Below are 14,155 nucleotides of genomic sequence, written 5' to 3'. Positions count from 1 at the left end.
ACTGCCGCAACTCTGTTTTGTAGCACAATCTATTGGAATTGCTATATTCAAATGTTTTAGGTTAATCATTCGGGTGGTGCATGGATATGGGGTATGTATAAAATAAGCAAAATAACGGAGAACACCGGATTTTGTTATTTGGCAGGCCTAACATTTTTATTGAATTAATTGAAATGGAAAATGTGCAATAATAGTTGGGCCAACCACCCTAAACACTGTCTACATCAGATAGTTAAATAGAACAGATGCATGTACACACACCTCCTAAATTGGCACATGCTATTATCAGAAACAAAAAAAGACTTGACAGACTTGAATTGACACAATTACAATTGTGACACAATATTGCCATCAATAGTAAAACATCAAACACACTCCAACTTGAACAGTGGTCTTGTGCTGTGGAGCAAAATGATCTCTGTATTGTCTCACACTTGAGCAGGGTGCCAGACAGACTCCAACACTACACTCAGCTATCCCAAATCTCTTGATTGGTTTCCTTTCTTTTTCTACCTCATTAGAAATAGCATTGTTCATTCAATGACAACAAACATTAATAAGTATACTTAGGATACAACTGAATAACCTTCCAGGCTCTCTAGTCCTTGTCGAAGTCTTCGGCGTCTTTCACATACTAATAAATGTATCTTGAATGCCTCAATGTTCTCTGTCTGTTGCCCAAACAATGAGACTGCATGATGTGTGACTTCAAAAGATGCCATCTCTCCAGGCATTGCGGTCTTTCCTCTGCCTCTTGCGGGCCAGCTCTGGGAAATAAGCACTGTTGTACGGCATTTCCCTCTCCTCTGTCTCCCTTGGTTGCTCCTTCTCTTTCCCTGTTCCATTCTTCTGGTCCAGCAGAGCCTGGGCTCTCCTCTTCTCCTCCGCCTCTCTTTGCAGTCGCTCCGCTCGCAACCTTTCAATAGAGCTAGAAAAGAGAGAAGAGGTGGTTACCATCAACCATACATGTTTATCCAGAGGCTCAGTACACTTGGTTGTGCTCTAGTCCACTTGGCTCAGTGTACTTGGTCTCTTGGATATGCATCCAAGTGGAGTTGAAACAATAACAAAGAGCCACCCCACCCGCTTCGGGAAAAAGCTGAAGAAATGTAACCACTCAAATTAAGACAGAGCTATGGATGCAAGGACTGACCATACACAAAATTATAGACAGAGCTATGGATGCAAGGACTGACCATACACAAAATTATGGACAGAGCTATGGATGCAAGGACTGACCATACACAAAATTATAGACAGAGCTATGGATGCAAGGACTGACCATACACAAAATTATAGACAGAGCTATGGATGCAAGGACTGACCATACAAAACAATTATAGTTATAACAAAGTTGGGGCAATATAGTATTTGTTTACATATACTTGGTTTGAAAACAGAGTTCTGATGCGGTATGACAGTTAAACGAAGCTAATGAGGCATTTATAACTTATATTCTTCAAGAATGATTTGGTACACATCATTAATTTAGAATTCTAAAAATGTATGTAGCAACTGGTGATTGCCCTTTAGGTCAAAGCTAATTGGTCTTATGATTGATCAAAGAAACACAAAACACCCCCAGACATACAGATAAAACAACTAGTCTTGATAAAGACTCAAACTTCTCACCTTTCTCCACCACTGCTTCTCCTCTCCCCTCTATCCCTCTTCTTACTCTTATGTTCTTTTCTATCCTTCACCGCCAGTGCTTTCTTCATCTCTTTCAAGGGGTCCAGCATGTCTTTCAGTCGTCTGTCTCTCTTCTCCTTCTCCTCTTGACTGAGTGGCAGTCTCTTTCCTTTGTTGTCTTTCTCTTTCTTCTTTTCTTCATCTTTCTCTTCTTCCTGGCCTGTTTTCATGTACCATGGAGTTACCTCTGTCCCAGGTTGGGGGCCTAGGGACACTAGCAGACCAATAGCACGCTCCTCGCGCTCCTAAAAAAACAGAATCACCATAGCATTAGAATAAGTCGAATATTGTCATTCAAAGTAATGATCTGTGACGGGAGGAATCAGGACCAGCTATTACTATTTGGAAAGTTCAATACATTTCTTCACAGATCATTCTCTGATCCTTCCATTGATGTGATAAGCATCAGTCCATTAAATCTGTTCAAAAATCTTCCATATTAGCACCGAACACTCCATGATATTTAAATTCCAATATGCATTCTCAATTGCCAACATGGTACCCATTTACATTCAAAATCTTAAACTGAATTGGCCAATCTCTGTTTAGAAATGTCTCTGGACTAAATAAACCAGGCACTGTCATTGGCTGGCTAGATCCACTAGAGAAAAGCTTTGAAGTGTGTTACCTAGAGCGGGATGAAAAAAACAGTAGCCATGTGCACAAAGAAACTTGATTTCTACACATAACAGAATGACAGGAAGGTCACCTTTTCATCTTTCTGGTCTTTGAGGTACTCTGCATTTCCTTTCTTCTCAGATGACTCCTCCAGAGGAAATAGATTGAGGTGTTCCACCACTCCTGCACTCCCCTCCCCTCCTCTCTCTCCTTCATCCTTCCATCCTCCAGACTGTTGAAGTGCAGCTCGTGACTTCTGTCTCAGGTGCTCTGTTCGCGCCTACAGCAAAGAGGTTACTTACCTACATAACATTAAATTGCAATAATGAAGTATATATACACATTTATATGCACTTTTATGACTTGATACTATTATAACAATGCCTCTTACATAGCTTCTCTTTAAAAAATCGCACCTGTCATACATCGTATCACACAAAGTTTGGTTGTCACTTCAGGCCATGCTAAATCAATTATGAGGAATGTATCAATTTGGGGAGGCAACGTTGCTATGGTTACCTCCTGCTCTGCTCGCTCCACACGGCGTTGGACCTCTCGCTCCTCTTCTGCGGCTTGTGCCTCGTCCCGGCGCACGCGCGCGACGTTGTCCTTGTTACGAACATGCCAGCTCTTTTTAGGTAGAATATTCATTTTTCTCCTGAAGTCGAGTGTTTGTTTTGACCAGGGCTTGTACAGTTAAACAAAAATGTGTCAAAAACGTAACATGCCCTGACTTCTGTTATTTGCAATTCAGTCAGTCCCTACTGTAACTCCAGTTCGCTAGCTAGCTAACGTTAGTTAGCCTTAACCTATTTCCTGTAAAAACAACAACATTTTAACAGCTATTTCAATCGCAGAGATGTAATTCTGACACTGGGTTTTGTACAGCTGTTACCAAATGAATAAAATATTTGCATAAAACCAAAGAAAATATATTTAACACATCTGAAAGGTAAACAAGCAACAAAAGAGCTATTCAACCACAACCGGAAACATACACCCGAAAATATTAGTACGTCGTAACGTCTACGTAACTAAATCGATTATGTAGAAGTTCTCTCACGGGTCAGCAGGGGGCGCACGTTGCACACGACAGAAATCATTTTTCGGAATAAACGTGGTGAGTGAGAAACTGAATGAAATAGCCCACTCCCTACCCGGTATCTTATTCTGCCGCTATACAATTTTGTATCCGTTGTTTGTTGGCAACCTTGTTATTTACGAACTTTTTGGAACAGATTCCTGTTGGAACGTTCCACAAATCACACCCAGCTGACTGCGAGGGAACGTGCTTCGGTCGACAATGTTCGGCTACTGTTTACATAATGTGCAACAATGCCTCTGGAGATTGAAAATGCAAGCGACAGGACCTACCGTTGCAGCAAAAAGTCGGGTAAACAATACTTTCCTGTGGATATTTTATCTCCACTTCCTACCGTTAAAAGGACGGACAACCGATAAGTGTAAATATAATTGTATTCAACATTCTGGCTTGTAGAGACTCTTGCCTCTTTTTTAGGGCGACTTTCACACGGAATAACCATTGTGTAAACACGGTCACAGTCTGATGTTTAGGCAAGAGGTGAGGAAGAGAATGCAAAGGCAATGAACATGGCAATTGACGTTACAGGTATTATGAGAGAGAAATAGGGTAACAAACTAAATTAGATTATTTAGATTAGTCATTTAGCAGAAGCTCTTATCCAGATGGATTTACAGTTGGTGCATTCATCTTAAGATACCGTAGCTAGGTGAGACAACCACCACTCAATCATAATAAGTACAACTTTGCCTCAAATGTAGCTATCGTACACTAGAGAGTGACAATTGTAAATTGATTTGTGAAGGTGTAGATATAGGTTTTGCATGTGGCAATAGCACAAAGCACATCTAAGCCTTTCAAATCTGCAAGAAGTGCCTTGGGCCGGGATATGGGCCGTGGGTTTGAGCCTGGTGTCTGAGTCAGTTTGCTGCACCAGTGTCAAATGTGTCCAATTGGTCCCTTGTTGGAACCCCCATCTCTCTACTCAGCTCTTCAATCTGCTTGACCAGGAACTGCTTATCACGTCCCTCCTGTTAGAGTTAAACACACTGTTATACAAGGTTAAGCTTGAGTATGGGCCATAGACATGGTTTTGTTTCAAACATATATTTTTTGCATCATTATCATGTTATGTAGGACTTCTCCCCCATCCATCACTTACCAGTTTAAGCTGGGCCTTTAGCAGATCAACACTCTTCCCATAGACTGCGGCTAGAGCTGCTACGTAACACCGCACCACACTATCAGGACAGGGAGACAGAGGAGAGCAATGTTTATGCAACAAACACAGTCAGAATGTTATGTACAGGAATCTGGACACATGGAAATAACCCGGCTGACCATATGAGTCTATGCAGATATGGGCCTCCCATTTGTTGAGTTACCCACCTCCCTGTACCTACTCAATATGACATGGAGAGGATGAAAGGCCAAACATTCAATCACTAGTTTTTGTTTGGTTTCTTTGTGTTTTTGACTTACCTGGCTAAAGACAGTAGCCTTGAAGATGGCAAAGAAAGCTCCTCCTATGAGGGCCGAGGGAGACGAGTATGAGTTTAATGCGTAGAGAACACAGACCCACTGTCTGACATAAGGTTAGAGACAAAGCCTTTTTCTGTAGCCTCTCCTCCTCCAGGTCCACCTGACAGAGGGAGGAGACAGATAGAGGAGGGGAGATGGGAGGAATAGAGGGGAGAGATCATACAGAGAAATTAGAGGGGAGGAAAGAGGAGTGCATCTTCAGTGACCCTGCAGTAAGAGGCAGAGCTCCTACCTGTAGCTGGTAGTGGATGCTTTTCTGTTTGAGTTTGGTGGCCCGGTCTCCCTGGCAACCGTAGTCCCAGCCAGTGAACACCATCTTGCTGTAACTGCCGGCAGCACCTCTGCCTGTTGCCACAGCAATGCGAAGTGCACTCCCCATGCTGTATAAGGGACCAATCAGAGTGGGGGGGTGTCAGTAAGTCATTAGGGTTAATGTCCATTCTATCCATTTCATTTCTATTCAGATGGAAGTATAGGGCATTCCAGAAGGTACCGTGCGATGATGCAGATGAGACAGAAGGCGAAGTAGAAGACGGAGGTGAGGAGGTAGGCCAGGGGCAGGTTGTAGTGGAAGCCACTGCTCTCTGCCACGGTGTTGTTATAGTAACCATAGAACATGTAGGAGTACTCCATGAAACCCTGGGAGAGGGAGATAGGTGGAGGGTGGGAAGTGGTGAGAGTGGAGCCTACTAGACTAGAAGCGTAACAGACTTGACACAAACCCACAAGTAGACACAGACTGTACGTTATTTCACCTTTATTAAAACAGGTCAGTTGAGAACAAGTTCTCATTTACAACTGCGACCTGGACAAGATAAAGTAAGGCAGTGCAACAACAACACAGAGTTACACATAAACACACATACAGTCAACAACACAAAATAAAATAAAAATAGAAAAATCTATGTACAGTGTGTGAAAATGTAGAAGAGTAGGGAGGTAGGCAATAAATAGGTCCTAGAGGCAAAAATAATTACAATTTAGCATTAATACTGGAGTGATAAATGTGCAGATGATGATGTGCAAGTAGAGATACTGGGGTGCAAAAGAGAAAGAGGGGTAAGTAATAATATGGGGATGAGGTAGTCGGGTGTGCTATTTACAGATTGGCTGTGTACAGGTACAGTGATCGGTAAGCTGCTCAGACAGCTGATGCTTAAAGTTACTGAGGGAGATGTCGTTCTGCCCCTGAACAGGCAGTTAACCCACTGTTCCTAGACCATCATTGAAAATAAGAATTTGTTCTTAACTTAACTGACTTGCCTTAGTTAAATCAAGGTAAAAATGGTTAAAAAAAAAAAAAAATATATATATATATACTGCTCAAAAAATTAAGGGAACACTAAAATAACACATCTTAGATCTGAATGAATGAAATATTCTTATTAAATACTTTTTTCTTTACATAGTTGAATGTGCTGACAACAAAATCACACAAATGATCAATGGAAATCAAATTTATCAACCCATGGAGGTCTGGATTTGGAGTCACACTCAAAATTAAAGTGAAAAACCACACTACAGGCTGATCCAACTTTGATGTAATGTCCTTAACAAGTCAAAATGAGGCTCAGTAGTGTGTGTGGCCTCCACGTGCCTGTATGACCTCCCTACAATGCCTGGGCATGCTCCTGATTAGGTGGCGGATGGTCTCCTGAGGGATCTCCTCCAAGACCTGGACTAAAGCATCCGCCAACTCCTGGACAGTCTGTGGTGCAACGTGGCGTTGGTGGATGGAGCGAGACATGATGTCCCAGATGTGCTCAATTGGATTCAGGTCTGGGGAACGGGCGGGCCAAGCCATAGCATCAATGCCTTCCTCTTGCAGGAACTGCTGACACACTCCAGCCACATGAGGTCTAGCATTGTCTTGCATTAGGAGGAACCCAGGGCCAACCGCACCAGCATATGGTCTCACAAGGGGTCTGAGGATCTCATCTCGGTACCTAATGGCAGTCAGGCTACCTCTGGCAAGCACATGGAGGGCTGTGCGGCCCCCCAAAGAAATGCCACACCATGACTGACCCACCGCCAAACCGGTCATGCTGGAGGATGTTGCGGGCAGCAGAACGTTCTCCACGACGTCTCCAGACTCTGTCACATGCTCAGTGTGAACCTGCTTTCATCTGTGATGAGCACAGGGCGCTAGTGGCGAATTTGCCAATCTTGGTGTTCTCTGGCAAATGCCAAACGTCCTGCACGGTGTTGGGCTGCAAGCACAACCCCCACCTGTGGACGTCGGGCCCTCGTACCACCCTCATGGAGTCTGTTTCTGACCGTTTGAGCAGACACATGCACATTTGTGGCCTTGCTGGAGGTCATTTTGCAGGGCTCTGGCAGTGCTCCTCCTTGCACAAAGGCAGAGGTAGCGGTCCTGCTGCTGGGTTGTTGCACTCCTATGGCCTCCTCCATGTCTCCTGATGTACTGGCCTGTCTCCTGGTAGCGCCTCCATGCTCTGGACACTACGCTGACAGACACAGCAAACCTTCTTGCCACAGCTCGCATTGATGTTCCATCCTGGATGAGCTGCACTACCTGAGCCACTTGTGTGGGTTGTAGACTCCGTCTCATGCTACCACTAGAGTGAAAGCACCGCCAGCATTCAAAAGTGACCAAAACATCAGCCAGGAAGCATAGGAACTGAGAAGTGGTCTGTGGTACCACCTGCAGAACCACTCCTTTATTGGGGGTGTCTTGCTAATTGCCTATAATTTCCACCTGTTGTCTATTCCATTTGCACAACAGCATGTGACATTTATTGTCAATCAGTGTTGCTTCCTAAGTGGACAGTTTGATTTCAAAGAAGTGTGATTGACTTGGAGTTACATTGTGTTGTTTAAGTGTTCCCTTTATTTTTTTGAGCAGTGTGTATATATATATATATATATATAAGACTCCAGTTTCAGAGATTTTTGCAATTCGTTCCAGTCATTGGACTTTGTTGCGAAATAGGAAGCCGATTCTAGATTTAATTTGGGATTGGAGATGCTTAATGTGAGTCTGGAAGGAGAGTTTACAGTCTAACCAGACACCTAGGTATTTGTAGTTGTCCACATATTCTAGGTCTGAACCGTCCAGAGTAGTGTGGGCAGCAATCGGTTGAAGAGCATGTACTCAGCATTTAAAAGCAGTTGGAGGCCACGGAAGGAGTGTTGTATGGCATTGAAGCTCGTTTTGAGGTTTGTTAGCACAGCATCCAAAGAAGGGCCAGATGTATACAGAACGGTGTCGTCTGCGTAGAGGTGGAGCCGAGAATCACCAGCATACACAGGCAGAAAGACAGACGGACGTGCAGACAGACAGACAAAAGTGTGTGAAAGGCAAAGGCCACTTAAAACAGAGCTGCATGGTTTTGCATAATGAACTTCGGAGAAGTGTTGTTCTCTGCTGTATTCAGTATATCTATAACCAGTGGTACACAGGACTAGATTACACGTTGTGTTTTCTCACCGTTCTAGAGAGTAAGTCTAGGAAGTACTGGTAAAACACCACCAGACCTTGAAGATTTGGATCATAGACCCTACACTCCTCTAGACCTGAGACACACACACACACACACACACACACACACTCTCAGCTGTTTGAAGATAAGCCAAGGTCACATTTGATCATGTTTCCCACCGCAGCCTTGGCACCGAATACCTCAGTTCCATGATCTGCTACTTTGTTAGGGACTCTATTCTCAAACCCGTGAGAGAATACCAGTAACAACTGCTGCAATATTTGCAGTTTCAATCCCTCAATTCAATTAAAAGCCCATCCTCTTAAGGCAGATCTGTTGCTATGATACTGCTACAGGGAACAGTGAGAAGATGTTGTTTTATATTGGAGATACACAGAATAATGTTAATAGACTGGACTGGAATAGAGATGGTGAATGTCACTCCAATGCCATCACCCTTTAACCAATCATAGGCCTGGTTTGAAAATGCATCCTCCAGTGCTGACCTTACCAGTGCTGTCCACTGACATGTTACTGGTGGATCTGAACACGATACTGGAGATGAGGACGAACTCAGCAATCAGCAAAAACAACAGGAAGTTGAGCACCACCAGGAAGCGCAGGAACATGAAGTGGGACTGGACACCACCGCCAAAGTGTCCTGCAAAGACAGGGGTCACAGGGCCATGTTGTGAATGTGAAGGCAACATAATTAATGACAGTAGCCCTGGAATGTTATTCATATTTTTCAGAATTAATTTAAATAAAAATAACATAATGGCATGCAATGTCAGAATGTAATACATTTCAACCCCTACGTGACATGGTACAGGGGTCTTTGTTTTTTAAGCCCATTACCATGTGTATGAGGTGTGTATTTTAGTTTCAAAGGAGATTTGTTTAAGACTACCAAGAAACACTCTGTGTGACCCTGATTTAGCCCAATGCAGTAGAAATGTGTGGAACCGAGGCCTTTTAGATATTGCTGAAAGCCTCGGGAAAACGTAACCTATATGTGAGGTGATTGTGAATGCATTAACAAGTGCATATAGTTAAGTTCTGTATATGTCACATACAGAAGTTTACATACACCTTAGCCAAATACATTTAAACTTAGTTTTTCACAATTCCTGACATTTAATCCTAGTAAGAATTCCCTGTCTTAGGTCAGTTAGGATCACCACTTTATTTTAAGAATGTGACATGTCAGAATAATAGTAGAGAGAATGATTTTTCAGCTTTTATTTCTTTCATCACATTCCCAGTGGGTCAGAAGTTTACATACACTCAATTAGTATTTGGTAACATTGCCTTTAAATTGTTTAACTTGGGTCAAACGTTTCGGATAGCCTTCCACAAGCTTCCCACAATAAGTTGGGTGAATTTTGGCCCATTCCTCCTGACAGAGCTGGTGTAACTGAGTCAGGTTTGTAGGCCTCCTTGCTCGCACACGATTTTTCAGTTCTGCCCACAAATTTTCTATGGGATTGAGGTCAGGGCTTTGTGATGGCCACTCCAATACCTTGACTTTGTTGTCCTTAAGCCATTTGCCACAACTTTGGATGTATGCTTGGGGTCATTGTACATTTGGAAGACCCGTTTGCGACCAAGCTTTAACTTCCTGACTGATGTCTTGAGATGTTGCTTCAATATATCCACATCGTTTTCCTACCTCATAATGCCATCTATTTTGTGAAGTGCACCAGTCCCTCCTGCAGCAAAGCACCCCCAAAACATGATGCTGCCACCCCCGTGCTTCACGGTTTGGATGGTGTTCTTCAGCGTGCAAGCCTCCCACTTTTTCCTCCAAACATAACAATGGTCATTATGGCCAAACAGTTCTATTTTTGTTTCATCAGACCAGAGGACATTTCTCCAAAAAATGTCCTCCCATGTGCAGTTGCTAATGGTAGACTGGCTTCTTTATGGCGGTTTTGGAGCAGTGGCTTCTTTCTTGCTGAGCAGCCTTTCAGGTTATGTCGATATAGGACTCGATTTACTGTGGATATAGATACTTTTGTACCTGTTTCCTCCAGCATCTTCACAAGGTCCTTTGCTGTTGTTCTGGGATTGATTTCCACTTTTCGCACCAAAGTATGTTCATCTCTAGGAGACAGAACGCGTCTCATTCCTATGCGGTATGATGGCTGCGTGGTCCCATGGTGTTTATACTTGGGGACTATTGTTTGTACAGGTGAATGTGGTACCTTCAGGCATTTGGACATTTCTCCCAAGGATGAACCAGACTTGTGAAGGTCTACAATTTTTTTTCTGGGGTCTTGGCTGATTTCTTTTGGTTTTCCCATGATGTAAAGCAAAGAGGCAACGAGTTTGAAGGTAGGCCTTGAAATACATCCACAGGTACACCATCAATTGACTCAAATATTGTCAATTAGCCTATCAGAAGCTTCTAAAGCCATGACCTCATTTTCTGGAATTTTCCAAGCTGTTTAAAGGCACAGTCAACTTAGTGTATGTAAACTTCTGACCCACTGGAATTCTGATACAGTACGTTATAAATGAAATAATCTGTCTGTAAACAATTGTTGGAAAAATGACTTGCACAAAGTAGATGTCCTAACCGACTTGCCAAAACTATAGTTTGTTAACAAGAAAATTATGGAGTGGTTGAAAAACGAGTTTTAATGACCCCAACCTAAGTGTATGTAAACTTCCGACTTCAACTGTATATCATTTGTACATTTTGAATAATGTATCTTAGGGCTGGGAATTGCCAGGGACCTCACGATAAGATATTATATTGATACTTTGGCGCTGATACAATATGTATTGCGATTCGATAATGTGATTTTTTTTTGCGATTCGATGTTCCAAACATACTTCTCACCATATGTCTGCTGCAAAGGGACAGCCATTGAGAGCACAAGTTGTAATCAGTCATGGAAGTAAGTGCTGAAAACAAATAGGCTCCGGATTTAAAAAGAAGATGGAGAACAAGTTATGAAGAAAAAATACTGGAGTTGTGTTGCAGATACAGCCAACCAGTGCAAAAAAAATATTGCGATATTGTCAAAACGATACAACATATCGTCAAAAATAATATCTCGGTATGTAACCGCATGGATTTCTCCCCCCCATCACTAATGTCTCACCGCCAGCTGCTCTTGATGATGATCCATGTTCCAAGCACTGTCACACGCGAGTGGAGGGCATGGACCTGGCAGGTTGCTATGGTGATCGAGAGGCCCAAGAGCAACGCTGCCCCCTGCTTCACTGGAGGACCTACAGCAACAATAACACCCACACACATTTCACTTAGAATTAACCTGCAGAGCAGAGCAGATAGGCCTATTATACATCATGAAGCACGCAGATGATCTTCCCTGAGACGGTTTCTAACAGTTTGTGCAGAAAGTCTAAGGTTTGCAACAAACAAAAAAGTTTAATGAGCTGGTCTCAGACAATCCCGCAGGTGAGGTCCTGGGCTGGCCTGGCAACATGTGGTCTACGGTTGTGAGTTCTGTTGGACATACTGCCAAATTATCTAAATCTATGTTGGAGGCAGCTTATGGTAGAGAAATGAACATTCAATTCTCCAGCAAAAGCTCAATTGAACATTTCTGCAGTCAGCATGCCAGTTGTGTAACAGTATAACTTTAGACCGGCCCCTCGCCCATACCCGGGCGCTAACCAGGGACCCTCTGCACACATCAACAGGAGTCACCCACGAAGCATCGTTACCCATCGCTCCACAAAAGCCGCGGCTCTTGCAGAGCAAGGGGAACCACTACTTCAAGGTCTCAGAGCAAGTGACGTCACCGAATGAAACGCTATTTAGCGCGCACCGCAAACTAAACTAGCCGTTTCACATCCGTTACAGTTGCACACTCCCTCAAGACTTGAGGTATCTGTGGCATTGTGTTGTGTGACAAATATTTAGAGTGGCCTTTTATTGTCCCCAGCAAACGGTGCACCTGTGTTACGATAAAGTTGTTTAATTAGCTTCTTGATATGCCACAACTGTCAGATGGATGTATTTTCTTGGTAAAGGAGAAATGCTCACTAACGGATATAAACAACTGTGTGCACAAAATTTGATAGAAAAGCATTTTGGAACATTTCAGGGATCTTTTATTTCAGCTCATGAAACACGGGACCAACACTTTACATATTGATTTATATTTTTGTTCAGTGTATACTGTATCATTGGGTACGACAGTTGAACAAAGCTTATGAGAAATTAAGTAATATTCCTCAAGAATCAATGGGTTCTCTATATTAATGTAAAATTCCAAACCATTTCAAGCAGAATGATTGATTCTTTTTTAAGTGTACTGCCTTCATTTATGGACTGGGCAGTGTCCGTGGGCGGGGTTTTGGTTGTGATTGACACGTTGTTGGGGTAGTTGGAAGTGGGATTTACCAAATCATCACTGTGCTTGAATATTTGTTCCAGGGATTGTTAACTATATTGAATGTCGGCCTGATTTTAAACGTGAGCATGTTTACTCTAAAAGTTTAGCTACATCCTTTGAACAGAGATGCACATCCTAACACATGCTTCACCAGTAGCGTTGAAAGGTTGCAAGTTTGAATCCTCGAGCTGACAAGGTACAAATCTGTTCTGCCCCTGAACAAGGCAGTTAACCTGCTGTTCCTAGGACGTCATTGAAAATAAGAATTTGTTCTTAACTGACTTGCCTAGTTAAAGGTAAAAACAATAATTGGTTAACTAGCAGGTGGGTAGGAGCTGTGCAGTGTCTTGTTGGTTCCAGACTTGGTGCATCAGTTCTCCATGTTATCAGAACTGTCATGGGTGGCTGGAGTCTTAATTTTTAGGGCCTTCTGACACCGCCTGGGTTAGAGGTCCTGGATGGCAGGGAGCTCAGCCCAAGTTATGTACTGGGCCATAAGCACTACTCTCTAGCGTCTTGCGGTTGGATGCTGAGCAGTTCCCATACCAAGTGGTGATGCAGCCAGTCAAGATGCTCTCAATGGTGCAGCTGTATGACTTTGAGGTTCTGAGGGCCCATGCCAAATATTTTCAACCTGAAGAGGTTTTCTGCCCTTTTCAACGTGTGTGTAGACACCAAGGAACTTGAAGCTCTCGACCTGCTCCACAACAATGTGCACGGGGGCATGCTCGGCCCTCCATTTCCTGTAGTCCACGATCAGCTCCTTTGTCTTGCTGAGGTTGTCCCGGCACCAGCCAGATCTGACCTCCCTGTAGGCTGTCTCAAGAATAAGCAAATAGCACAGGGTAAGTGCTTTGTCTGCCATAACTCTCCAATAGGATTGTGGATTCATGGGGAAGAACTGTAGGTGAAATGCATGTTTTATCATACAGCCTAGTTAGATTGGTGATTCATAAATTTGACACTTGAAATTTGCAGTTAAAATGATAAAGCAGTCATCCCTCCACACTCCTATATGGGGCTTGAGAAATGTAAACTCTTTCAGACGGCTATGGATGCAAGGAACAAATATCCATAATAGGAAATGTTTAACATTGGTTACAATGGCATAAAACAAGCTTATGTTGGATCCCGATGGGAAATATACACTGAACACAATGAATGGGCCTCATGGTCTCTGTGCATTCAAATTGCCATGTATAAAACGCAATAGTTTGTTTTTTCCATAGTTTATGCCCGCCCATACCGTAATCCCACCACAATCATGGGGCACTGCTCACAACTTGATATCAGCAAAGCGCTTGCCCACATGACGCCATCTGCCAGGTACAGTTGAAACCGGGATTCATCCAAGAGCACACTTCTCCAGCATGCCAGTGGCCATTTGCCCACCGAGGTCGGTTACAACGTGGAACTGCAGTCAGGCCAACACTAACCACTAG

General features: G+C 43.2%; 1 protein-coding gene across 1 annotated transcript; it reads right to left on the bottom strand.

The window, feature by feature from the left end:
- Positions 1–134: 134 nt before the first annotated feature.
- Positions 135–11,525, bottom strand: LOC109901446 (leukocyte receptor cluster member 1 homolog). Its single transcript, XM_020503544.2, has 10 exons — positions 11,186–11,525; positions 8,849–8,998; positions 5,388–5,533; positions 5,127–5,274; positions 4,835–4,994; positions 4,515–4,593; positions 2,830–4,383; positions 2,402–2,590; positions 1,633–1,937; positions 135–928 (listed from the first exon to the last, which is right to left on the bottom strand). The coding sequence occupies exons 7-10, from the start codon at positions 2,959–2,961 to the stop codon at positions 709–711; spliced, it is 846 nt and encodes a 281-aa protein (XP_020359133.2). The 5' UTR covers positions 2,962–4,383; positions 4,515–4,593; positions 4,835–4,994; positions 5,127–5,274; positions 5,388–5,533; positions 8,849–8,998; positions 11,186–11,525; the 3' UTR covers positions 135–708.
- Between the last annotated feature and the right edge of the window lie 2,630 nt (positions 11,526–14,155).

This window comes from Oncorhynchus kisutch, linkage group LG13, assembly GCF_002021735.2.
Source record: "Oncorhynchus kisutch isolate 150728-3 linkage group LG13, Okis_V2, whole genome shotgun sequence".
Classification (NCBI taxonomy): Eukaryota; Metazoa; Chordata; class Actinopteri; order Salmoniformes; family Salmonidae; genus Oncorhynchus; species Oncorhynchus kisutch.
The sequence above is the reverse complement of the archived record's forward strand: the minus strand, read 5'-3'. Positions and strand labels throughout refer to the sequence as shown.

What these genes read in the sequence shown, in the direction of transcription:
- LOC109901446 (XM_020503544.2), bottom strand. Translation starts at nt 2,961, where the DNA reads ATGAATATTCTACCTAAAAAGAGCTGGCATGTTCGTAACAAGGACAAC. An exon ending in TGGAGCGAGCAGAGCAGGAG is followed by an intron (nt 2,591 to 2,829) that starts GTAACCATAGCA and finishes TCTTTGCTGTAG; the next exon opens with GCGCGAACAGAGCACCTGAG. An exon ending in AAGACCAGAAAGATGAAAAG is followed by an intron (nt 1,938 to 2,401) that starts GTGACCTTCCTG and finishes CTGTTTTTTTAG; the next exon opens with GAGCGCGAGGAGCGTGCTAT.